We start from the raw sequence: 27,184 nt of genomic DNA, 5'->3' as shown, positions 1-27,184 counted from the left end.
GATAGACAAGGCTGGTGTTTTGCTGCGGGTGCTTCTTGGTAGAGCATAAGGCCCTTTCTGGGAGAATCTGAGTTTAAAAAAAAATAATGCTTAGCATTTCCTTAATGGAAATCCAGCGGGGAAAACCCCTGCAGTTCCATTCTCATAGGCCAGGCAGGGCTGCAAATTCCAGACCACCTGCCAAGCTTATAAAACAGGTGAAACAAGTGAAAAGAGAGACACACAGAGTCACAAACAGATCCTGAGAGATAGAGAGAGAGAAAAGGCGAATCTATCTGGACACACAGGCAGCCAGAGAAGAGCGGCAACAGCACAGATCCTTGTAGAACACCAATGGGAAACTGGGTCGTGAACCACTGGTTTCCAGCTGTGGTGATCGTAAGTGACTCTTTACTCATATCCAGTTAGAGATTCTTTTTAGACCACGGGGGACACATTTTAAAAAAACCAGATATCTAGCACTAGCTGGTCATGGAGAAATGGCAAATACTGCTCATTTTGTACAACTACCAGTAGCTTTACTGAATAAGCCTGAATGAAATAGACTTATGAACTTAAAAAGATTTAGGCACCAACTCAGGACACCGATTCAGCACATTCTTACCTGTAAGCACAGGGATTTTACAACACGTTAAGAACATGCTGATATGCTGCCCTGAATTGGGTCATTACAAAACTCCACATCTGGGGCTTGCTTGGAAGGAGGATAAATAGACTAGTTACTTAGACAAGGTATAAACCATTAAAACAGGAAAGAGGAAAGGAAAAAATAATCTATAGCATGATTCAGTTGGCTTGGAATGAGTCACACCAAGCCTGAGGTCTTTTGAAACTCTGTATTTAAAAAAAAAAAAGTCAAATCTTTGTTTTATGTTCAAACTGATTAAAATCTACAGTATTTATTACTAAGCAAATAATTTATTCCTTGAATTTCCCTTTTTCTGTTAAAGAAAATTTAATGATCAGATTGTAAAATTTTCAGGTATTTTTATCCAAAATGATTAGTGACTTTCTTCATGAAATGTTTCCCCCAATGTGAATAGCTCACAAACAGAGCTTAGCAAAAACTGGAAATTCCAATATTTTGACACTTGCTATCATCCCTCATTGGGACAAATTGTTGAAATACTGAAATTTTTCACAGAATGAAAATGCTGGCAAATTTTGATTCAGAAATGAAACATTTCATTTTGATATTTTCAGTCAAAACAATGGAAGTGTTTCGTTTTGGTGTGTTGAAACAAATCAAAATCTTTTGTGTTGAGCCAGTTTGATATTAAACTACATTGGCCTATGGTGCTGCAGTGCCTCAATGGGAATTAATCCTGTGGCACCTTATAGACTAACAGACGTTTTGGAGCATGAGCTTTCGTGGGTGAATACCCACTTCGTCGGATGCATTTTCCTATGGAAATTTTTGATTTTGTGGAAAGTGCTTTTTCCATTGAAGAATCATTTTGCAAGAAAACCCCCGATCAGCTTTACTCACAACCACGGTGCTACAAATATTTGATATTTGAGATGTAAAATTCACTCTCTGTTGGTCAGTCACTTAAGTCACCTGGTGTTGTTTCTGTCTCCTGACTGGACAACTGATGCAACTAGCCAAGACATCACACATTTAGAATGCTGAATATTATAACTGAATACACAATCAGAAATGTTGCTTTGGGGAAATATTCAGGCTTCAAATTTGCTTTTTGGGAATATTCACACTGGTAAAACCTGGCTGCTCAAATGTTCATGGAAAGCAAAAGCAACAAAAGATGGCGCCAAACACGGTTACATCAAAATCCAGTTTTCAATTTGAATGAATATTCACAGATTTCCGCCCCCACCCCATTCTGTCAGTTCAACGTTTATTATATTTAAGGATTTCTTCGGAGAAAACTACAAAACCCTGCTGCCATGTCAAACATTTTCTCTATTTCCCTTTCCTCATTCTTTATAGATAAAGGAATGATGATAGCATAATTTGTTAAGAATTTCTCTGCTCCCCTGCTTAGTCCCAACCTGAGGTCATGATCTCTTATATATTACATCATAGTTGCTTGCTGTAGAATCCAGTTCATCGCCTTTGTGAGAAAGAAACAGTGGAAGTGATAGAAAAACAGCATTGTACCTAAGGCACTGATCTACAGAGCCCTGCAAATCTGCAGATATCTACTTTATATCCACAGATCAGGGCCGGCTCCAGAGCCCAGTGGGGCAAGCACCCGCCTGGGGCGGCCCTTTCCCGGGGGGGCGGCAGGCTGGGCCGGCGGACCTGCCGCAGTCATGCCTGCGGGAGGTCCACCGGAGCCCCGGGACGAGCGGACCTGCCGCAGGCATGACTGCGGAGGGGACGCTCGGCTGGCGGCTCCAGTGGACCTCCCGCAGGCATGACTGCGGACGGTTCGCTGGTCCCGCGGCTCGGCTGGACTTCCCGCAGGCATGACTGCGGCAGCTCAACCGGAGCCGCCGGACCAGCGAACCACCCGCAGCTGCGGGAGGTCCAGCCGAGCCGCGCGACCAGCGGACCCTCCGCAGTCATGCCCGCGGGAGGTCCGCTGCTCCCGCGGCTCGGGGGCGCCTCCCGGGCATGACTGCTTGGGGCGGCCAAATTTGTAGAGCCGCCCCTGCCACAGATATACGCATCCAGATCATTTTTGCGGATTGGATGTGGATGCAAATTTTGTGTCCACACAGGGCTCTACTGATTTACCAGTAGATTCACTGGGCTCTACTGATTTACCAGGGTCACACACCCAGGGGACCCCTTCTTCCTTCACAGGGCCCACATTATACTGGTGCAAAGCTTGTTATAGTATCAAGGCCTAAATAGGTTATCCATTTTAGACAGTAAGATCTTCTGGGCAAGGACTATATCAGGGGTCAGCAACCTTTCAGAAGCGGTGTGCCGAGTCTTCATTTATTCACTTTAATTTAAGGTTTTGCGTGCCGGTAATACATTTTAATGTTTTTTAGAAGGTCTCTCTCTATAAGTCTATATATTATATAACTAAACTATTATATTGTAAAATAAACAAGGTTTTCAAAATGTTTAAGAAGCTTCATTTAAAATTAAATTAAAATGTTGATCTTACACCGCTGGCCCGCTCAGCCCGCTGCTGGTCTGGGGTTCTGTTTGCTTAGGTTGGCAGCGAGCTGAGTGGGGCCTGTGGCCGGGACCCCAGCTGGCAAGGGACCAGCAGCGGGCTGTGCAGGGCCGGCGGCTGGGACCCCAGACCGGCAGCGGGCTGAGTGGCTCAGCCCACTGCCACTCAGGGGTTCCATCCGCCGGCTCCTGCCAGCTGGGATCCCGGCTGCCGGACCCGCTCACCCCGCTGCCGATCTGAGGTCCTGACTCTGCCCACATACAGTGGGTACCTACCTTCTCCCTGGTTCTGGTCCATTCTTTTCCTCTCTCTCTGCACTGAGCTGAGGGTGGGAGAGCACTGAGCACAGGGCTGGGGGTGAAGGAGCAGGCTGGGGGTTGGGGTGTAGGGTCTGGCCAGGAGCTAGAATGAGGGAGGAGGCTCAGGGTTGGGGCAGGAGGTTTGGGTGTGACCTGGGCAGCTCCCATTTGGTGCGAGGGGTGCAGGTGGGAATGTGGGTGGGAGGTGCAGGAGCTCCTATTCGGTGCTCAGGGTGGGGGTGGGGATATGGGGGGTGCAAGAGTCAGGATGTGGGGGGTGCATGGGGTGGGGGCTGGGTATGTGGAGGGGGTGCAAGAGTCAGGGCAGAGGCCTGGGGGCATGTGAGGGGGTGCAGGTGTCAGGGCATGGGGCGTGGGGGGCCTGAGTATGTGTGGGGGTGCCAGAGTTAGAGCTGCGGTCATGGGGGTGGTGGTGAAGGAGTCAAGCAGAGGGCTGGGTGTGTATGAAGGGGGTACAGGGCTCAGGGCAGGGGCTGGGGGTGTGTGCAGGGCTCAGGACAGAGGGCTGGGTGTGTGTGTGTGGCGGGGTCAGGGCTCAGGGCAGGGGTCTGGGTGGTGTGCACAGCACAGGGCTCAGGGCACGGACCTAGGGTGTGTGCAGGGTTCAGGGCAGAGGGCTGGAGGGTGTGGGGGGGTCAGGGCAGGGGGCTGGAGGGGATATGCCCCTATTCCACCCTCCCTTCCCCAAGGCCCTGCCCCCGCTTCTTCTCTGCCTCCTTCTCGGCCCCCTCCCTTGCAAGGGCCATCAGCTGATCAGTGGCAGAAAGGGAGGGAGGGAGAGGAGAAGGAGGGGCAGGAACCCAGCACACTGCGGGAAAAGGCAGGGGAGCCAGCAGGATCAAGCTTCTGCCCCTGCCCCTTGCCCCTATGGGAGGGGGCGAGGGGGCGGAGAAGAGTGGGTGGGGCCAGGCTGGGCAGGATTTTTAATGTTTGCCATTCAAAAATCGGCTGGCGTGCCATCTTTGGCACGCGTGCCATAGGTTGCCAACCCCTGGACTATATGCTTGTTACACACATTGGCAACACTTAAATAATAAAGGCCCCAATTCAGGCAGGTGTTGAAACACGTGCCTAACTTTAAGAATGTGAGTAGTCCCCTTGATGTTAATTAGACTACTCATATGTTTAAACATAAAAGCATAAGAAGGACCATACTGGGTCAGACCAATGGGCCCTCTAGTCCAATAGTCTGTATCCTGACAGTGGCAAGATGCTTGAGAGGGAGTGAATGGAACAGAGCAATGTATTGAGTGATCCATCCCCTGTCATCCAGTACCCGCTTCTAGCAATCGGAGGTTTAGGGACACCCAGAGCATGGGATTGTGTCCTTGACCTTACTGGCTAATAGCCATTGGTGGACCTATCCTCCATGGACTAGTCTAATTCTTTTCTGAACCCAGTTATACTTTTGGCCTTCACAACATCCCCTAGCAACGAGTTCTATAGGTTGTGTGATGAAGAACTTCCTTATCATGGGTGGTGGGACAGCCTACCGTGGCCCTGCCCCCAGGCCAGTGTGCCTCCTGCAGGGACTCGGGGGCGCCGGGGTGGCTGGTGCTGGGCCATGCTGCCTGCCTGGCGTTCCAGGGCCAGCTGCCCGAGCCCTGAAACTGGGGGCTGGCCAGAGCCCCAGGGCTAGGGATGCGGCAACCACACTGCCCAGCCACCTGCGCACTGGGGCTGGGGGTGCAGCGACTGTGCCCATGTTCCTTATGTTTGTCTTAAGCCTGCTGCCTATTAATTTCATTGGGTGACGCCTGGTTCCTGTGTTATGTGAAGCAATAAATAACTTCCTTATTGACTTTTTCCACATCGTTCATGATTTTATAGGGCCTCTATCATATTCCCCTCGGTTGTCTCTTTTCCAAGATGAACAGTACCAGTCTTTTTAACCTCTCCTCATACGAAAACTGTTCCATACCCGTAATCATTCTCTGTACCTTTTCCAATTCTAACATGTCTTTTTTGAGAAAGGGTGACCAGAACTACACACAATATTCAAAGTATGGGAGGACCGTGGATTTATATAGTAGCACTATGATCTTTTCTGTCTTATTTTCTATCCCTTTACTAATGATTCCTAACATTGTTAGCTTTTTTGACAGCTGCTGTACATTGAGCAGATGTTCTCAGAGAACTATCCATGATGATTCCAAGATCTTTCTTGAGAAGTAACAGCTAATTTCAACCCCATCATTTTGTGTGTATAACTGGGATTATGTTTTCAAATGTGCATTACTTTGTATTTATCAACACTGAATTTCTCCTGCTATTTTTTTGTGCAGTCACCCAGTTTTATGAGATCCCCCTTTCTAACTCTTTTCAGTCTGCTTTGGACTTAGCTATCTTGAGTTATTTTGTATCATCTGCAAATTTTGCTACCTGTTCATCCCCTTTTCCAGATCATTTATGAATATATTGAACAGCATTAGTCCCCGCATAGATCCTTGCAGGGCCGGCTCTACAGTTTTCGCCGCCCCAAGCAGCGCACCGAATTGCCACTGCAGGCGGCAGGGGCAGTCCGTGTGCCCTTAGGGCGGCAGGCACGTTTCCGCAGCGGCGGCAATTCGGCAGCAGCTTCTATGTTTAGCTGAAGCCGCCGCAGACAGCTAAACATAGAAGCTGCTGCCGAATTGCCACCACCGCGGAAATGCGTGTGTCGCCCTAAGGGCACGTGGACTGCCCCCGCCCTCTGCGGCGGCAATTCGGTGCGCTGCTTGGGGGCAAAACAACAGGGACTGCCGCCCCTTACAGATTGCCGCCCCAAGCACCAGCTTGGAATGCTGGTGCCTGGAGCTGGCCCTGGATCCTTGGGGGATCCCACTATTTCCCTCTCTCAGCTGTGAAAACAGACCATTTATTCCTATCCTTTGTTTTGTATCTTTTAACCAGTTAGTGATCCATGAAGGGACCTTCTCTTTTATCCCAGGACTCCTTCCTTTGCTTAAGAGCCTTTGGTGCGGGACCTTGTCAATAGTTTTCTGGAAGTCCAAGTAAACTATATTCACTGGATTTCCCCTGTCCAAATGTTTGTTGACCCTCTCAAAGAATTCTAATAGATTGGTGAGGCATGATTTCCCTTTACAAAAGGGAGTTGACTCTTCCTCAACACACCATGTTCATCTATAACGTCTAATAATTCTGTTCTTTACTATAGTTTCAACCAATTTGCCCAGTACTCAGATTAAGCTTAGCAGCCTATATTTGCCAGGATCGCCTCTGGAGCCTTTTAAAAAGAAAATCAATATCAAATCAGTCAGCTTGTACAGTGGCTGATTTAAGCAATTGTTTACAGGCCACAGTTAAGTTAGGCATGAGTTTAAGTACCTTTTTGAGCTCTGTCCGAGGTGCCCAAGTTATCTCTTAATAAAGTCCATGGGAATTTTGCTGGATAAAGACAGCTGAATTTGGTTCAAATAACATAATAAAATAAAAATATTGTAATGATAAAATATCATTCTAAAACAATAAAAGACGGTTACTCACCTGTAGTAACTGGTGTTCTTCGAGATGTGTTGCTCCTATCCATTCCATGTAGGTGTGCGCGCCGCGCGTGCACGGTTCTTCGGAACATTTTTAGCCTAGCAACTCCGGCGGGCCGGCTGGCACCCCCTGGAGTGGCGCCGCCATGGCGGCGGATATATACCCCAGCCGGCCCGTCCGCTCCTCAGTTCCTTCTTGCCGGCTATTCCGACAGTGGGGAAGGAGGGCGGGATTGGAATGGATAGGAGCAACACATCTCGAAGAACACCAGTTACTACAGGTGAGTAACCGTCTTTTCTTCTTCGAGTGATTGCTCCTATCCATTCCATGTAGGTGATTCCCAAGCCTTACCTAGGCGGTGGGGTCGGAATGAGACGTGGCGGAGTGTAATACCGCAGAGCCGAAGGCTGCGTCGTCTCGAGACTGGTGCACCAACGCGTAGTGGGAAGCGAAGGTGTGGACTGAAGACCAGGTGGCCGCTCTACAGATGTCCTGGATGGGAACATGGGCCAGGAAAGTGGCCGATGAGGCGTGTGCCCTCGTCGAGTGCGCGGTGAGTCGGCACGGGGGAACGCGAGCAAGCTCGTAACACGTTCTGATGCAGGACGTCACCCAGGAAGAAATCCGCTGCGAGGAAACTGGCTCGCCTTTCATGCGGTCAGCTATTGCCACAAACAGCTGGGACGAACGCCGAAAAGGCTTCGTGCGGTCGATGTAGAACGTGAGTGCTCGGCGGACGTCGAGGGTATGCAGCTGCTGTTCCCGAGGCGAGGCATGCGGCTTCGGGAAGAAGACCGGGAGGAAGATCTCCTGGTTGAGATGGAAGGCCGACACCACCTTGGGGAGGAAGGCCGGGTGTGGTCGGAGCTGCACCTTGTCCCCGTGAAAGACGGTATACGGGGGACCCGCCGTCAGGGCGCGGAGCTCTGAGACCCGTCTGGCGGATGTGATCGCCACGAGGAAGGCCGTCTTACAGGTAAGATGGCGGAGAGAGCACGTAGCGAGGGGCTCGAAGGGTGGGCCCATGAGCTGGGCGAGGACCAGGTTAAGATCCCATGTCGGAGCAGGAGGACGCACCTGCGGGTAGAGACGGTCTAACCCTTTAAGGAATCGTGATACCATCGGGTTGGAGAAGATCGAGCGACCTCCTATAGCTGGTCGAAATGCTGACAGGGCTGCCAGGTGCACCCTGAGGGACGAGATTGCAAGACCTTGACCCTTGAGGTACCAAAGGTAGTCGAGGACAGTCTGGATGGGGGCCGAGAAAGGGTTGATACCTCTCTGGTCGCACCAGAGGGCAAAGCGCTTCCACTTGGCGAGGTAAGTAGTTCGCGTTGAAGGTTTCCTGCTTTCGAGCAGAACTTGCTGCACCGCTGCGGAGCAATCCCTCTCTGCGTCGGTTAACCACTCAGGAACCAAGCTGTAAGATGCAGCGATTGCAGGTTCGGGTGACGAAGCCTGCCGAGGTCCTGGGTTATGAGGTCCGGCCACCGCGGAAGGGGAATGGGTTCCCGAACCGACAGCTCGAGCAGCAGGGTATACCAGTGCTGCCTGGGCCAGGCCGGAGCGACGAGTATGATGCGGGCGCTGTCTCTCCGGATCTTGAGTAACACTCGGTGGACGAGCGGAAACGGAGGAAACGCGTAGAGAAGAGGCTCCGTCCATGACAGGAGAAACGCATCTGAGAGGGAGCCTGGAGCTTGACCTTGGAAGGAGCAGAACCTGTGGCATTTGCGGTTGGACCGGGAAGCAAAGAGGTCTATCTGGGGAAAGCCCCACCTCTGGAAGATGGAATAAGCCACATCTGGGCGAAGGGACCACTCGTGAGAGGCGAAGGACCTGCTGAGGCGGTCGGCCAACGTGTTCTGCGCTCCTGGCAGAAAAAACGCTTCGAGGCGAATCGAGTGGGTTACGCAGAAATCCCAGAGGAGCAATGCCTCGTTGCAAAGTGGGGAGGACCGCGCTCCACCCTGCTTGTTGACATAAAACATGGCTGTGGTGTTGTCCGTGTAGACCGCTACACAGCGGTTCTGCAGGTGAGCCCGAAAGGCGAGACAAGCTAAGCGGATCGCTCTCAGTTCCCGGACGTTGATATGGAGGGAGAGCTCCTGGGGTGACCAGAGACCCTGGGTGTGTCGGTCTCCTACGTGAGCCCCCCAGCCCAGCGCCGAGGCGTCCGTCGTCAAGGTGATTGACGGGCAAGGCGGGCGGAACGGAACTCCCTCGCAGACCGTTTCCGGGTCCAGCCACCAGGTGAGCGTCTGGAGAGCGGGCTTTGCCACCGTTACCACCATGTCTAGGGGATCGCGATGAGGGCGGTACACCGACGCCAGCCACATTTGGAATGGGCGAAGTCGCAGCCTGGCGTGTGCGGTCACAAATGTGGACGCTGCCATGTGACCCAGGAGGCGGAGGCAGGATCGCACCGTTGTCGTCGGAAAGGCCTGCAGTTCCCGAATGAGGGAGGCCAACGTCTCGTGCCGAGTGCGAGGGAGGCACGCTCTGGCCAGATTGGAGTCGAGGACCTCTCCTATGAACTCCACTCTTTGCGCTGGAACTAAGAGGGACTTCTCGGTGTTGACAAGCAGGCCGAGAGACCGGAACAGATGTAGAATCTCGGTCACCTGATTCGCCACCAGCTCTTGGGAGCGGCCCCGAATCAGCCAGTCGTCGAGATATGGGTAGACGTGGATGCGACGACGGTGGAGGGCTGCGGCGACGACCACCATGCACTTGGTGAATACCCTCGGCGCGGTGGAGAGGCCGAAGGGGAGCACTGCGAACTGGTAATGAGCTCCGTTGACCATGAAGCGCAGGAAGCGTCTGTGGGGGGGGGGTAGATTGCCACATGAAAGTAGGCATCCCTCGTGTCGAGGGCAGCAAACCAGTCTCCAGGATCCAAGGAAGGGATAATGGACCCCAAGGTTACCATTCGAAACTTGAGCTTGCACAGGTATCTGTTGAGCTCCCGGAGGTCTAAGATGGGACGAAGGCCTCCTTTCGCCTTGGGGATGAGGAAGTATCTGGAATAGAATCCCCTGCCTCGCCTGCTGGGAGGCACCTCCTCGATGGCACCCACGCTCAACAGAGATTGGACCTCCTGTAAGAGGACTTGCTCGTGAGAGGGGTCCCTGAAGAGGGACAGGGAGGGTGGGTGGGAGGGAGGGGGCGAAATGAACTGTAGGCGGTAGCCGTATTGGACAGTGCTGAGGACCCAACTGTCTGATGTTATAGATGACCACGCCTGGAGGAAGCGGGAAAGGCGATCGGAAAACAGAAGGGGTGGATACTGATTGGAGAGAGGTGAGCGGCCCTCGGGCGTCCCATCAAAAGGCCGTCTTTGGGCCTTGAGGGGCCTTGGACGATCCCTGGGTTTGATTATGCCGCCCGCCCGATGGTCTGCGGCGGAAGGGGGCTGAGCGCCGATTGTTAGGCGGACGAGGTCTGTTGTATTGATAGGGCCGATAAGGTTGACGCCGGAAGGAACGCCTTTGGGTGGCCGGCGTGTGCATTCCTAATGTGCGGATTGCCACTCTGCCGTCCTTTAGGGTCTGAATGCGGGTATCAGTCTTTTCTGAGAATAGACCCTGCATCTCAAAAGGAAGGTCCTGGAGCGTGTATTGGACCTCCGGCGGCAGAGTAGAGGACTGAAGCCATGCAATGCGTCGCATGGTTACCCCTGACGCTATGGTCCTGGCCCCCGAGTCCGCTGCGTCTACCGCTGCCTTAATTAAGGTTCGGGAAGCCAGCTTTCCTTCCTCCAGCAGTGCCGAGAATTCTCGGCGGGAATCCTGCGGGGTGAGCTCTGCAAATTTCCCTAGGCAGCCCAAGATGTTGAATGTATATCTCGAGAGCAGGGCCATTTGGTTGGCGATGCGGAGTTGGAGGCCGCCCGCTGAGTAAATTTTTCGGCCTAACAAGTCCATGCGCTTGGACTCCTTCGACTTTGGCGCAGCGGCGGGCTGTCCGTGTCGCTCCCGGTCATTGACAGATTGGACAACTAGAGAGTCCGGAGCCGGGTGAACGTAAAGGTATTCGTACCCCCTCGGAGGGACCGAGTACTTCCTCTCAACCCGCGCGCTGTAGGCGGGACGGAAGAGGGCGACTGCCAGATAGCGGCATTGTTCTTTTGAATTGTCCGGATGAAGGGGAGCGCTACCCTCACGGGGGCCTCCGCCCCCACCACGTCCGTGATGGGGTCATCGACCTCCTGGACTTCTTCCACGGGTAGGTTGATGGCCTTAGCTACCCTTCTGAGAAGGTCCTGGTGAGCCTTGAGGTCGATCGGCGGAGGCTCCGACGGTGACGCCCCTGCCACCGCCTCATCAGGGGAGGAGGATGAGGAAGGACCCGGTAGCACTTCTTCCGGTGCCTGCTCCGTGTCTGCGGGAATAGGTGCCCGCGTTTCATGCTCTAAGTGCGTGCCGTGAGCGGCGGCCTGTGGAGTGGGGGACGGAGGTGGCCTGCTGACCGTGGCTACCGGTACCGAGCGCACCGAGCCTGGCTGTCGCGGCGGAAGGGGAGGCCCCTGTTCATGTTCGGCCCAAGGCACCCAAAATCCCCATTGTTGAGGTCCATGTTCTGGTGGGAGGGACCCCGCCCGGAAGTCAATTGCGCTGCCCCCAGGGGAAGCGACTGAGGGCTCTCTTGATGGCCAGGGGGGGGCCGAAGCGGTGGCCGGGCGGACGTCCGGTGCCGGAGTAAAGTGCCCCCGCGGTGCCGACGGACGGTGCCGGTCGTCACTTGGTCTAGCCGGCGAACGGGACCTGCGCGTGGCGCGGTGCTGGGAGCTCGACCGGCGGTGCCGGGAGCTCGACCGGCGGTGCCGGGAGCTCGACCTTCGGCCCCGGGAGCTCAACCGGCGGCCCCGGGAGCTCGACCTGCGGCGTCGGGAGCGCGACCGACGGTGCCGGGAGCTCGACCGACGGTGCCGGGATGCGGATCTGGACCGCGTGCGGCGGCGCCTGGAGCGACTGCATGACTCTCGACGCCTCTCGCGGTGCCTGGAGCCGGACCTGGTGCGGTGCCGGCGACTCGGCGACCGGGACTTGGAACGTCGCCGGGAGTGCGACCGGTACCGCGACTGGGAGCGGTACCGGGACTGCGACCGGCGAGGAGACGGGGAGCGTCGTCTCGACGTGGATCGTCGTGCCCGGTGCGGTGGAGAGCGGTGCCGTGAGCGAGATCGGGACCGAGATCTGGCGGCGGTGCTGCGATCAGCTCGGAGGCCCGGGGACGGGGGGCGCATCATAAGTGGCTTCCCAATAGATTTGAGAGTCCGCACCGGTGGCACCGGCAGCTGAGCGCTTGCATCAGCGGTAAGGTCAATCAAATGTCTTGCCGTCGCGAACGCCTCGGGCGTGGACGGCAGCCTCAGCTCCTCCTCGGTAGGTACCGGGGAGCCGGGCGGTGCCGGACTCGACGGGCCTTGCGGTGCCGGAGTCGACAGCACGGTGCACGTTTTGTGCACAGCCTCAGCCTGCACCGTTACAGTCGGAGGCGGCTGGGCTAACGGTCTCTTGTGCTTGTCCGAGACCGTCTTCGGCACTTTGCGCTTCTTTCCCGGGGAGATGGAGCGGTGCCGGGTCTTCGGTGCCGGGTGCCGAGATGCATCATCGGCACCGGGGCGGCTGGGTGCGGTCGGCGCGCTGCTAGCTGAGGCAGTCTTTGGCGCCGCCGGCGCCGGTGCCGGAGGTTGGAGGGCCGACTCCATGAGGAGTTGTTTCAACCGTGAGTCCCGCTCCTTCCTCGTGCGAGGCCTGAAAGCGACGCAAATGGGGCACTTGTCCGACCGGTGCGACTCTCCAAGACAGCGGAGGCAGGAGTCGTGCGGGTCACTCACCGGCATAGACCGCTGGCAAGCCGCGCAGGGCTTGAAACCCGCTGGTCCGGGCATAAGCCCGCACCGGGGCGGAAGAAGAGGGCTAACCCCTCTAATTCCCTAATGACTATCGTAACACTAACTATTAACAAAACTTAACAACTATGATAACTATATACACTAACGATCGGAGAACGCTAAGGCTGTGGAGGAAAGCAGATCACTCCACTGTTCCTACTAGCCGTCACGGGCGGAAAGAAGGAACTGAGGAGCGGACGGGCCGGCTGGGGTATATATCCGCCGCCATGGCGGCGCCACTCCAGGGGGTGCCAGCCGGCCCGCCGGAGTTGCTAGGCTAAAAATGTTCCGAAGAACCGTGCACGCGCGGCGCGCACACCTACATGGAATGGATAGGAGCAATCACTCGAAGAAGAAATGCATGTTCTTTCAGTGTTTCCCATTAGGATTCTGGCTGGCTAGTGTCATGGTAGCATCTATCCAATAGTAAATACTTTGGGTGCTTTGCTAAGAATTTCCTAGATTATTTAAATGCCTCCTTCTGCTTCCCCTTGAGTTTACAGCTTCGCACACACTGACTTCATGGGAACACTTTAAATTCCATAGACAGTTTTTTGTTTGCAGTGGTGTTGCAGCCATGTTGGTCCCAGACGATATATACCTCCAGGTCAGTGGCACCGCTATGGGCACCCGCATGGCCCCACAATATGCCAACATTTTTATGGCTGACCTGGAACAACGCTTCCTCAGCTCTCGTCCACTCACGCCCCTTCTCTACCTATGCTACATTGATGACATCTTCATCATCTGGACCCATGGGAAGGAGACTCTGGAAAAATTCCACCACGATTTCAACAGCTTCCACCCCACCATCAACCTCAGCCTGGACCAATCTACACGGGAGGTCCACTTCCTAGACACCACGGTGCAAATAAGTGATGGTCACATTACCACCACCCTATACCGAAAATCTACCGAGCTTTATGCCTACCTTCATGCCTCCAGCTTCCATCCCGGGCACACCACACGATCCATTGTCTACAGCCAAGCACTGAGGTACAACCACATCTGCTCTAACCCCTCAGACAGAGACCAACACCTACAAAATCTCCACCAAGCATTCTCAAAACTACAATACCTGCACAAGGAAATAAGGAAACAGATCAACAGAGCCAAACGTGTATCCAAGAGCCTCCTACTGCAAGACAAACCCAAGAAAGAAACCAACAGGACTCCACTGGCCATCACATACAGTCCCCACCTAAACCCCTCCAACGCATCATCAGGGATCTACAACCCATCCTGGACAATGATCCCACACTTTCACAGGCCTTGGGTGGCAGGCCAGTCCTCGCCCACACACAACCTGCCAACCTGAAGCATATTCTCACCAGTAACTGCACACCGCACCATAGTAACTCTAACTCAGGAACCAATCCATGCAACAAACCTCGATGCCAACTCTGCCCACATATCCACACCAGCGACACCATCACAGGACCTAACCAGATCAGCCACACCATCACCGGTTCATTCACCTGCACATCCACCAATGTAATATACGCGATCATATGCCAGCAATGCCCCTCTACTCTGTACATCGGCCAATCCGGACAGTCTCTACGGAAAAGGATAAATGGACACAAATCAGATATTAGGAATGGCAATATACAAAAACCTGTAGGAGAACACTTCAACCTCCCTGGCCACACCATAGCAGATCTTAAGGTGGCCATCCTGCAGCAAAAAAAACCTTCAGGACCAGACTTCAAAGAGAAACTGCTGAGCTTCAGTTCATCTGCAAATTTGACACCATCAGCTCAGGATTCAACAAAGACTGTGAATGGCTTGCCAACTACAAAACCAGTTTCTCCTCCCTTGGTTTTCACACCTCAGCTGCTAGAAGAGGGCCTCATCCTCCCTGATTGAACTAACCTCGTTATCTCTAGCCTGGCTTCTTAGAATCATAGAATATTAGGGTTGGAAGGGACCTCAGGAGGTCATCTAGTCCAACCCCCTGCTCAAAGCAGGACCAATCCCCATACAGAATTTTACCCCAGTTCCCTAAATGGCCTCCTCAAGGATTGAACTCACAACCCTGGGTTTAGCAGGCCAATGTTCAAACCACTGAGCTATCCCTCCCCCTTGCTTGCATATATATACCTGCCCCTGGAAATTTCCATTACATGCATCCGACGAAGTGGGTATTCACCCACGAAATCTCATGCTCCAAAACGTCTGTTAGTCTATAAGGTGCCACAGGACTCTTTGCTGCTTTTACAGATCCAGACTAACACGGCTACCCCTCTGACACTTTACACCTACTAAATTACTAAGGAAGCTAAACTATGGTGTAAGATGAAAGAAATGATCTACAATGTCTAGTGAAAATGAGGTTAGATCCTGCTCTCAGTTACAGAGGTGTAAAGCCAGTCACTGCACAGAAGTTAGCAGTTACTCTGGATTTACACCTATGTCACTGAAAGTGGAATTTGGCCCAAATGCTCAAAGGGAGTTAGGCATCTAAATATCTTGGAAGATCTGCAATGCCTGGCTCTGATCCTGCAGCTGGGTCTGTGTAGGCAAACTCTGCATCCATGCTGAGCTGCTTTGGCATCAGTGGACTCTGCATGGGCTGGGCACAGGGGTTTGCCTGCATGGAGCCAGCTGCAGGATCAGGATCTAACTCAGTAGCCAACAGCTACCATAGAAGCACCGAGATCTGATGTGGGATTTGTGCTTGAGGGATTTTGTCTCTCTTGACATTTGATAAGTGCTGCTATTGCTGGGGAAAGATGCTTGTCTGACTGCCCTGGAGATGGAAGCCCTCTACTTATCCACAGACCACAGACAGTTTAGGTATGGTAGGGCTGGCTTCCTCCCAACAGCTGCTACCCTGGCCTGGAGGGGTGAGGGATGAGAGGGGAATTCTGTCTCCATGGCCCATTCAGCCAGTGCTTAGTGTGTGTGCGTGTGCTGAGGGAGGGCAAAGGCCGTGTTTGCAAGGAGTCACAGACCAACAAATGAAATAAATATATAAACACTGACCTGGGTTGCTGAGGGGTGCATTTTAAACACTGTCTTACCAAACCCGCTGCTCCCACAATATGATAGTCCTACCACTTTTTTCAGATAATTTTCCGCATTGCCATTGCCCTCTCTGCTGAGACAGCGTGCCAGCTGTGCCAGGGGATTGTAATATGGGCACTTCTCCATTGGGAGCTAGACTGAGAACCAGCAACTCCTCTCACCTAGGCCAGGACACAACCCTCAGATACCCATGAACTGTCCTGTCACTGACTTGATCCGACAGGCTGAATGGAAACTGTCCATGAACAGCATCGCGCTCTTGTCTGGGCGGAAGGGGAGATGCTAACCCTTCTCACTGAGAGACTGAGCAGCACTACTGTAGTCCTATCTGGGACTCTGAACAGCACCCCAAAGCGGAGGGGCACAGTTCTACCGCGATAGGCGGTGCTTTGGCGGCAGCTTTACCGCCACCACTTCTTCGGCGGCAATTCAACAGTGGGTCCCTGAGTCCCTCTCAGAGGGAAGGACCTGCCACCGAATTGCCACCGCCACTTCATTCATTCTTTGGCAGCAATTTGGCAGTGGGTCCTTCTCTCTGACAGTGACTCGGGGACCCGCTGCCGAATTGCCGCCAAAGAGCCTGGAGCTGGCCCTTGCCTCGGGTGCAAAAATTCCTTGTTACGGCTCTGCTCCAAAGCCAGATGACAGGTGAGACCCAGGGGAACAGTGACACAAACAGAACCAGCAGATGGACTTTCTGTTAGTCCGGCCCTTGCTTCATCACCTACAGACCAAATAGCCTCAGATAAGGGGGAGTAGCAGGGACATTCTCCCTTCATTTCCACCACAATTCCCCTGGACTCGTGGTGAGAACTCGTCTGCCCTGCTAAAGTTTGCCAATACAAGGAGCATTTGGGAACGGAAGTTCCTTCAGCCTGGCAAGCTCTGCATCCTTCTTGGCATCCAGCTCCCCGTGACTTCAATAGGAGCTGTCTGTGGGTGCTCTCACCTCAGAAAATGAGGCCTTAACTCTCTAGGGCTGCAGGGCCAACTCCTTCTCCCAGGAACACCAGCTCAGTACTGAGCTCTCATAGCTTCTACTGGTCTCAAGGGGCGCCATGGCACCTCAGAACATCAGGCACAAAGCATCTCAAAATGGGCACCAAAATCAGTGGGCCTCTCTGAAAGTGCTGCTGCCAGTGATCACTCTGCTTTGTAATTCGATGCAGTGATTACAGCCCATGGGTCACATCCTGAGCTGATGTGAATTGCAATAACTCCCCTGAAGGCAGTAGAGCTACGGCAGCTGAGGATCTGGCCCTCCTGAGTTTTATAGTACACTAGCATTTCCCTGTAAGGTTCACTGAAATAAAGGAACACAAGTCTTTTGTTGTCACCTCCTCCCCTCAGACACGCTAACACCCAGTTTGACTGTGGGGTCTTTCAATTGCCATTTAACTGTCTTTTCTCCCCACTCTCTAGGCAGCCTGGTTGGGCCTGAATGTTTTCCTGTTTGTATATTATTTCCTGCTGTTTGACAGGGATAAGAAGTTCTACTACACCAGAGTGCTCCTTGGGGTGAGGACAGTCTCTTTCTCTCTCCCCTGCCCCTCTTTTTGCCAGACACTGACCTTATCAGCTGGGAGTGTTTCCCATCTCAGAAATAGGAAGCCTTTCCCATCACAGCTCCACTTCAGGCTGGAGATGGGCCAGGTATGTAAACTCTCCCCATTTCGTGCTGGTGCTGCTCCAAATGGAGCACACAGGGAGGCTGTTTGTGGCTGTGACCCCTTTAGGATTTCACCACAGTAGTAGTCTGGGGCAGAACACTAGCCAGTAGTGGTTGACATACTGTAGCATCCACTGCTGTTCAGTGAGGGGAGGATGTTAAAATCCCACCCCCCTGGGGTAAATGAAGGGCCTCAGGCTCCTGCATTAAAGCCAAATGCAGTGTGGTGTATACAGTGATAGCTGGTTACTGGTGGGCACCCACAAAGTGAGACTGACCCTGTCTTTGCACATCCTCCACCAGTCTGCACTGGCATGGGCCCGGGCCTCTGCAAAATGCCTGAACTTTAACAGCATGCTGATCCTGTTACCAGTGTGTCGCAACCTGCTCTCCTTCCTGAGGGGCACCTGCTCGGTGAGTGACCAGCCCTGCCCCACCTTCACTCCCCATCCCACCACACAAATGCTCACCCAGGACTGACCGATTCTGGCCTCACCTGGCACTCCTGGCCAGTCACACCCAGCACGGTCATGCACTAGTGACAGAATGAGCCAGACACCAAAACATCAGGAGATTGGCCCAAAAGTCATTTACAAATATTACTGTGTTTGTGATGTGGCCTTTGAACTCCCCCTGCCTCACTTCCACATATACAGTGTGAGGAGGTTTTACTGCTGCTGCCTGATGGGGTGGGGTAAGGTCCCCCCCCCGCATCCCTCCAATACTCACAATTCCCATTAATTACTTCCATGTCCCCCCACGGCCCCTCCCTCAACCCAGTAATTAATTATCCACCCCCTGCATCTGCTCCTTGCCCTTCATTGCACCTCTGCTCCTCCTGCAGCTCCAGGGGTTCTGCAGCCTCCTCTCCTGGACCTGGGGGGCCTGCAGCAGAGTCCCTTCCTCCCCTTTCCTAGGCCAGAAGGGGCAGCTTCGGGGGTTCTTCACCCCCTCTGCATCCTCCCGGACTGGGTGTTGTAGGGATGGAGGGAAAGGGGCAGGGAACAGACTGACCCAGGGCTTGGTGGGGGGGAGGGGCACCTCCCCCCCCTTCCCTACTCTGAGAAAGGTGTCATCTCCTCCCTCACCCAAAAGGTGTTCTGGCTCCTGAGGGCATGAGGAGGGCTCCATGTGCCTTCTGCAGCAGCTCTGATTGGCTGCTTTTCCTCAGAAGGCAAGGTAGGGGGCAGGGCCGGCTCTAGGTTTTTTGCTGCCCGAAGCAAAAAAAAAAACAAAAAAAAACACCAACCAACCAAACAAACAAAAAAAACCCCTCCGAGATCACCCAGAATGCTGCCCCTGAAATTGTGCCGCCCCAAGCATGTGCTTGGTTTGCTGGTGCCTAGAGCTGGTCCTGGTAGGGGGAAAGGCATAATCACAGGGGCAGGGTTGCTAGCACCAATGCCCAAGGGGCTCCAGCTGAGGCCAAGGTCCCCTCATTGGCTACAGCTAGATGCAATGCACAACATGGCCCCTGGCCCTGTGTGTCCATGCCTGCCCACCCCTAGGGCCTCCCCCTGCCCCACATGGGGAGGGGCTCACTCTGCCCCCAGCTGTCCCACTCAGCTGGCCCTACCCCTCTTGCCCCCTCAGTCTGGAAGCAGCCCCCCGTTTGCTGACCGTTTCCTCTCCTCCCTGCAGTGTTGCAGGCGCACAATGAGGAAGCAGCTGGATCACAACCTCACCTTCCACAAGCTTGTGGCCTACGCGATTGCCCTGTTCACAGGTAACTCAGGCACCCACCTCACTGCACGCAGTACAGGAAAGTGCTGCACCAGCCAGCAGTCGCTGGTTCAGGTTCCCCCTTGCCTGGGGGTAGGGTTGCTAACCCTCCAAGACTGTCTTGGAGTGTCCAGGAATTAAACATTATGTCATGTGATGAAACTTCCAGGAATACATCCAACCAAAATTGGCACCCTACTGAGGGCAGAGTGAGCAGATGCCCAGGCCCTCCCCAGTGGGATGATGATCAGGGTCTGAGCTCGGTCTCCATGTGGCAAGCATGGATTCTATATCCAAGAGGGCAATGGGGTGGGGGCCAGCTGACCCTTTCACAGCAAGCTGTGCTGCCTTGGCTTGCAGCAGGTCTTTGGGTATATGTCTACACAGCAATTAAATACCTGTGCCTGGCCCAGGTCAGCTGATTTGGGCTCCCAGGGCTAGGGCTGCAGGGTTGTAAAATTGCTGTGTAGGCATTTGGGCTCGGGCTGGATCCCAGGCTATGATACTCCCGCAATATGAGACTCCCAGAGCCTGGGCTCCAGCCCAAGCTCGAATGTCTATCCAGCAATTTTAGCCCCACAGCCCAAGTCAGCTAAGCCAGGGCAGCCATGGCTGTGCCACAGGAACTTTTATTCCAGCCCTGGGTGATGGACTATCAGGATGTAGGTTGGTTCCAATCTCTCCCTCTCTCTGTGTCGGTGATGTTCAGCTGTTCACATCATCGCCCACCTGTGTAACTTTGAGTGGTACAACGACAGCCAGCAAGCTGCGGATGGGAGCCTCTCCTCCATCCTCTCCAACCTACACCAAGATGAGGAGAGTAACAAGTGGCTAAACCCCATCCACACCAACAGCACGGTGAGTGCCCAGGACCTGCCTTGTGGGGATGTGAGCCCCAGGGTGGCTGCCACAGGGCACCATGGCTTCATTCTGTGCTGCCTGCTGACTTTATGTGACCATCCCCATCTCCTCACTGTGTTCTCTTGCAGACTCCAGCATACGTAACATTCACTACCATCCCGGGCCTGACAGGCGTGATCATCACTGTGGCGCTGATCCTCATGGTCACCTCCTCCATGGAGTTCATCCGCAGGAGCTATTTCGAGGTCTTCTGGTACACACACCATCTCTTCATCATCTACTTCGCCGGTCTTGTTATCCATGGCATCGCGTAAGGCACCACACAACAGCCACATGTCACTCCCAAATGGCCCTGTCCACCTCCCCATCTGTCATGCACTCCCCATTTCCTACCCTGGCATGTGACTCTCACGCCACATCCCTACTGCCGCGGAGCATCTGGCACCCTCCTTTCTTCCCATCCAAGCATCCGTCTCACCCTCCCTTTACCCAACCCCCTCCTCTGATCATAGAATCATAGAATCTCAGGGTTGGAAGGGACCTCAGGAGGTCATCTAGTCCAACCCCCTGCTCAAAGCAGGACCAAACCCAACTAAATCATCCCAGCCAGGGCTTTGTCAAGCCTGACCTTAAAAACCTCTAAGGAAGGAGATTCCACTACCTCCCTAGGTAACCCATTCCAGTTCTTCACCACCCTACTAGTGAAAACGTTTTTCCTAATGTCCAACCTAAACCTCCCCCTCTGCAACTTGAGACCATTACTCCTTGTTCTGTCATTTTCTACCACTGAGAAGAGTCTAGATTCATCCTCTTTGGAACCCCCTTTCAGGTAGTTGAAAGCAGCTATCAAATCCCCCCTCATTCTTCTCTTCTGCAGACTAAACAATCCCAGTTCCCTCAGCCTCTCCTCATAAGTCATGTGCTCCAGCCCCCTAATCATTTCTGTTGCCCTCCGCTGTACTCGTCCATTCATCCAGCCCATACTTCTTTAACTTGCTGGCAAGAATACTGTGGGAGACTGTATCAAAAGCTTTGCTAAAGTCCAGAAATAGCACATCCACTGCTTTCCCCTCATCCACAGAGCTGGTTATCTCGTCATAGAAGGCAATTAGGTTAGTCAGGCATGACTTGCCCTTGGTGAATCCATGCTGACTGTTCCTGATCACTTTTCCCCTCCTTTAAGTGGTTCAGAATTGATTCCTTGAGGACCTGTTCCATGATTTTTCCAGGGACTGAGGTGAGACTGACTGGCCTGTAGTTCCCTGGATCTTCCTTCTTCCCTTTTTTAAAGATGGGCACTACATTGTTCCACCTTCCCCCGTTTCCAGCAGAACCTCCTGCTATCACATGCTCTCCATCTCTAGGCCAGCGTCTCTCCTTCCTCCTTTGCTCAGCAGTTATGAAGGTGAAGCAGGGAGGTAGGCTTGGATCAGGAGAGCTGTGGTGACATTTCTCTCCTCTCCCAGTGGTCTTGTTCGTGGGCAGACAGCAGAGAGCTTGAATAAGCACAACCCCGAGCACTGTGTGCAGGACCCTACACACTGGGGAAGAAACAACACAGACTCCCACTGTGAAGAGCCTGAGTTTGGGAGCATCCCAGCTGAGGTGAGTCCTTCCAGTGCAGACAATAGCTGGCAGGAGACCATGCTGAGCTAACTGACAGACCTCATCCTTGTCCCATCAGGAGGGGGCAGTGCAGTCACTGACACAATCTTATTTTCCATGGTGTGACGGGAGAGGAGTTCTCTGACCCTCCTAATTCCTTCCCCTCCCTGCCACTCATGCCTGCCAGTAGAACAAGCTCCCTCCCACCTCCCTAAAGCCTCTCCATGCCAAGTATCCCACACGGGGCTCTTCAGAGCCTGCCTCAGCCCTGCTCAACTTTCTAGGTGCTTCTTGCCAAGACAGCCCCTCCCTTCCCCCGATGTACACTCCTGGCCAACCCACCTCTTCCTTGCTGGTTCCCAGTCTGACAGGGGTGAATGAGAAATGCCAGCAGCACAGGACAAGGCTCCTATCAGGCCAGAGCAGCTCCAACCTGCTGCTCTGGGGGTAGCCCTCAGTGTCATCCAGCTGGGAAGTAGCCAGTTCTCAAAAGGGTTAAGAGGGGATGACGTGAACAATATACACAGCCCTCTGCAGAGGGACTTGGAAACCCAGCTTTTCTCCTCTCTGAATTGACATTAGACTGAAATACGCTCCCCTCACTTGCTGTAACCCACACTGCACTAGTGAGCATCGCCCCGGGGAGCTCTGTGCCAAGCTTGCATGGATAACTCCTGAGCAATGGCTCTCGCCCTCTGCCCAGACTGCCTGGTGACAGAGCTTGAGAACCTGAATTAGAGTGGGTGGGACAGTGCTCTGTAGGTATAAGGTACTAATGCCAATCCTGGTGTGCCCATGTCACCCTGCATCAGCATGGAGCCATGTCTCCTGTGTCATAAAAACATTTCCCAAAACATTAGGTGAGAACGTTTGATCTAGGAATCACCCTGTAGGGACATCAGTGCCCTACACTGCCAAACCTCCCCTCAGTGCACATCAGCTCCTCCAGATGGAAAGGCTCTCTCAATATATTACTCACTTCTGTCTCCACAGTCCTGGAAGTGGGTGCTGACTCCAATCCTTCTCTATGTCTTTGAGCGGTTCTTACGCTTTTGGCGTTCTCGACAGAGGGTCGTTGTTACAAAGGTAAGGGGTGTCTCGGCACAGCCAGTGCAGCCTCTCCCAGCAGGAGTCACTGTAGGCAATGGGATAGAAGCACTACCTATGGGAGCTTCTAGCCACTCCAATCCCAGTCTTTCCCAGCAGGAGTCACAGTTTGCTCCCTGTGTAGGGTGCTCCTAGCTACTCCACGCTCAGCCCAAGCAGTGGTGTCGCTGTAGAAGCAGCTGGGTGGGACATACTCACGCTTTGCGGATGTGCCTTTCCTACAGGCTGTCGTACACCCATCAAAAGTGTTAGAACTACAGATGCACAAAAAGGGCTTCAGCATGGAAGTGGGCCAGTATATTTTCATCAACTGCCCCTCTGTCTCGCGCCTGGAGTGGCATCCTTTCACCCTGACCTCTGCACCAGAAGAAGACTTCTTCTCTGTCCACATCCGGGCAGCAGGGGACTGGACAGAGAATCTTATTGATACCTTTCAGCAGCAGAAACCAAAGACACCCAGGTAGGCCAGGACAGCATTAGAGCCAGGAAGCCATTAGAACTCATCCCCTGGGAAGAGTTTTGTGATACAAAGTGATGCAGAAAGGCAGCTTTGACTTCTTACCTGGGTCCTGACTTATTTTACCAGGATAGAGGTGGATGGCCCCTTTGGCACAGCCAGTGAAGATGTGTTCCAGTATGAGGTTGCTATGCTGGTGGGAGCAGGGATCGGGGTCACGCCCTTTGCCTCTGTACTGAAATCAGTCTGGTACAAGTTCCAGCATGCAGACCAGCGTCTCAAAACCAAAAAGGTAACCAGTGCAATGGGGGAAAGGCTGGCCTGTCTTACCTTCATTCCCAGCAACCTCTTGTGTGTCCTTAAAGTGCAACATCCCACCATCCCATAGTGCAAAGCTACAGCCTTCCTGCTGAATCTGTCCTTATTGTAATGGACTCTCTCCTCTGCTCCACTGCAATGCACAGCTCTCCCATTGTCAGTAACGTCTCTCTTTCTCTTTGTGCTGTTGGATCCCAGATCTACTTCTACTGGCTCTGCCGGGATACAGGTGCATTTGCCTGGTTCAATGACCTGCTTGCCTCCCTGGAGCAAGAGATGGAGGAATCTGGCAAAACAGGTTTCCTGAACTACAGACTCTTCCTCACAGGCTGGGACAACAGCATTGTGAGTCACATACACCATACGGTCCTGATGGCAGGAGATGTGTCACAGTCTAGGAGGGGAGAACGCTATGGCCCAGAAGGGAACAGGGGAGAATGTCTGTAGGTAGGGATGGGAAGAAGGTGAGAACACCATGTTAAAAGCTAGACAAGATGAACACAGGCACCAGAGTGGGGATTCTGCCATTTAACCCCTCAGGGAGGGTGGCAACAGTTGAGGCCAAGGCCTCATGAATGAGGGCTCCTGCAGCCCGTCTGTTGGGTTCCAGGCATTGGCAGAACGTCTGCCTGTTCTCACTCATCTCCTGTAACTCTAGGCTGGCCAAGCAGCTTTCAACTTTGATAACGACACGGATGTGGTGACAGGTCTCAAACAGAAAACCTCCTTTGGGAGACCCATGTGGAGCAATGAGTTCTCTGCAGTGGCAACTGCCCACCCCAGGTAAGTGTCTAGTGCCCTGGAGACTATATTGCTAGAGCTGGAAATGCGTCTTCAAGCTACCTGGCCTCTTCCTCCTCAGATTGCATGCTCAGCAAGTCTAGTGCTGCTTCTGTAAGCACAGGTGCCACCTAAGGACACTGAGGGTATGTCTGGACTACCCGCCGGATCGGCGGGTAGTGTTCGATGTATCTGGGATCAATTTATTGTCTCTCATCTGGAGGGACGTGATAAATTGATCCGTGAATCGATGCCCGTACTCCACCTCGGCAGGAGGAGTAAGCGGAGTCGACGGGGGAACTGCGGCAGTCGACTCGCCCCTGTGAGGACGGCCAGGTAAATCGAACTACGATACTTCGACTTCAGCTGCGCGAATAGCGTAGCTGAAATTGCATATCTTAGTTCGAACACCCCACCACCAGTAATGTAGCCCAGGCCTGAGAATGAGCTGCATATTCTATAGAACCAGAATTAGATTCATAGGTTAAGGACTATTGTAATCATCTGACCCCCTGTAAAATACAAGCCAGAGAACTTGCCAAAACAATTCCTAGAGCAGATCTTTTAGAAAAACAGCCAATCTTGATTTAAAAAATGCTAGTAATGGAGAATTCACCATAACTCTTGGTAAATTGTTCCAATGGTTAATTACTGAAGAATTCCCAGATTATTGGATTCTAACAGCCTAGGTTTTTTCAGAGGTGCAGAACACCTACAGCTCCTACTACCTTCAGGTGGAGTCGTGGCTGCTCAGCATCTCTGAAAACTGGGCGCAAGGCCGAAATTCAAGGATCTTCTATGGCAGTGGTTTTCAACCTTTTTTTCATCTGCGGACCCCTAACAAATTTCAAATGGACGTGCGGACCCCTTTGGAATGATCTTAGACCACAGGACTTAGACCTGCAGACCAGAATGAAAACCACTGTTCTATAGGATGATGGCAAAGTGTCTTTTGAGGGAAGCACTGGGAAGAACTGAAGGTTTCCTGCACAGATCATAAATACCCTGCACAGTAAAATCCTTCTCCATGGCTCCTCCACACACAGCTGTCCCTTCTGAATGCTGTAAAGAGGACTGGAGTCTCCTCTGAGGTAGGGGTGATGGGCATAAGGGATGTTAGGAGTTAAGTGTGCACATGGTCTCAGAGTTCCCTGGAGCTATGGGCTAATACATGTACTGTAATTCATCTGGTACACTGCCCCAGCAGCAGGGATCAATGAAGGCGTGTTCTGAAGATGGAGGCAAGTGAAGGCCCACAGATGGTGAAGGGCCCTGGACAGAGCCTGGGGAGGGCAGATGATCTCTCCCCAGCACTAACATTTCCTTTGTTCTGTGCAGGTCTGTAGTGGGGGTGTTCCTCTGTGGGCCTCAAGCTTTGGCAAAGAGCCTGCAGAATTGCTGCCATCAGTACTCCAGCCTGGACCCTAGGAAGGTCAAATTCTACTTCAACAAGGAGAACTTCTAAGCAGCAGGAACATGGCAACTATACTGTGTGATACCACAACCTCCCAAAGAACAATTATCTGATCCTCTACAGCTCCGTTTAAAACTGAATCAACCTGGCCCTGCTGAGGATGCGCTGACTGACACTACTGGGAAATGCTGCCATTCAAACCACATGTCTCCTACCTACTAAACTCAAGGAAGAAGTGAGCTTCCAAAACAACAGTGCATTCCTCCAAAGGAAGTGTCCTTTTGAGTTTTCCACCTTGCATCTCCTTTAAAGGGGAGGGGAATGGGTCTCCTTCACTAGAGGTCAACAGTGATCTCACATGCAGATCAGAATTGAAATGGACTTTCTGGTGCAATCAGCATGATCTTATGAAATTTGATTGTGACACCTGCACAAGGGACTGACAAAGGCTGAGACTGATGATTAAACTTGATTTGGGCATGGACAGAGGAATTCCAGGATGATGGGCTTGGGGGAAATCTGCTGGGGAGAAGGACAGAGGTAATTTGTAGTTAATCCATCACAAAGGGGAAATATTCTCCAATAAATGTTTCTGTAAATGAATATTAAAATAAACAAAACTTGCTTCCATTGTAAATAGCTTGGGATAAAACCCAACCCAGGTGAACCATTCTGTTCAATTTAAGATGCAAATGCAGAGCATTTACCTAGTGCCTGATGGTGTCTGTTGAACCTGTGCTCTGTCTGCGCTAATTGTAAAAAAAACAAAGAGTAGTAAAGTCAAATTGACACCTCCTCTCCCGTCACAGCTGTTCTATTTGGTGACATTGTGAGCATATTCTGTCATCCACTAGCCACAGCAGAAAGGTTTAACAACCCGACTGAGAGTGACTCACGGAAAGGAAACCTGCCTGAATGTATCCTGAAAAGAAGAAAAACATATTACCAGGAATGGAAGATATCTTAAACGATACAGCAGTCACAGCTGATCTGCCAGTTGAGAGCAAGGGGCTTAGCAATCCGTGATGGCATTTTTCATGTCAGGATGGGTAGGACTGAAAGCTAAGCTACCCATTTCAGCCCTACAGGAGATCTTCCACAGAAGGATGTGCACAAGTGTAAGGGCTGTTGTGGGAACAGCTGCACTGCAGCTTCCTTTGCTGCACCCAGTGGTGGTCAGAGTGCTCCAGTGCTGCAATTCAGTGTCTTACATCAGCACACAATTCACTGAAAGAAATGCCCAAGACAAACTTCAATCAGACAAGTGTGACAGATACATTTTCATCACAGGTGCTTTGATAAGGGTGCCTCATAAATCTTGCCAAAGTGACTGTGGCCCAAATGTTCCCACCTGCCTGCTATCACAAAAGACCTTACCACTTAAATGTGGAGTTGCCATGAACTGTTTGAAATGTTTTTTC

At 52.6% G+C, this 27,184-nt stretch overlaps 1 protein-coding gene across 3 annotated transcripts; it reads left to right on the top strand.

Moving 5' to 3' along the window:
- The first annotated feature begins 235 nt into the window (after nt 1-235).
- On the top strand, nt 236-26,400 carry NOX1 (NADPH oxidase 1). 3 transcript variants are annotated; one of them, XM_045029776.1, is made up of 13 exons: nt 236-378; nt 17,253-17,348; nt 17,803-17,913; nt 19,141-19,225; nt 19,931-20,079; nt 20,211-20,335; nt 21,549-21,687; nt 22,681-22,773; nt 23,019-23,254; nt 23,381-23,543; nt 23,768-23,914; nt 24,228-24,352; nt 25,688-26,400. In XM_045029776.1, exons 1-13 carry the CDS (start codon nt 334-336, stop codon nt 25,812-25,814), a joined length of 1,641 nt encoding a protein of 546 aa, XP_044885711.1. In that variant the 5' UTR covers nt 236-333; the 3' UTR covers nt 25,815-26,400. The 3 variants fall into 3 exon arrangements, with proteins under 3 accessions (XP_044885711.1, XP_044885710.1, XP_044885712.1); XM_045029775.1 differs by having other exon boundaries at nt 20,211-20,392; XM_045029777.1 differs by lacking the exons at nt 17,253-17,348; nt 17,803-17,913 and having other exon boundaries at nt 20,211-20,392.
- The last annotated feature ends 784 nt before the right edge of the window (nt 26,401-27,184 follow it).

Source organism: Mauremys mutica, chromosome 9, assembly GCF_020497125.1.
Source record: "Mauremys mutica isolate MM-2020 ecotype Southern chromosome 9, ASM2049712v1, whole genome shotgun sequence".
NCBI classification, from domain to species: Eukaryota; Metazoa; Chordata; order Testudines; family Geoemydidae; genus Mauremys; species Mauremys mutica.
This window is presented reverse-complemented; position numbering and strand designations above follow the sequence as displayed.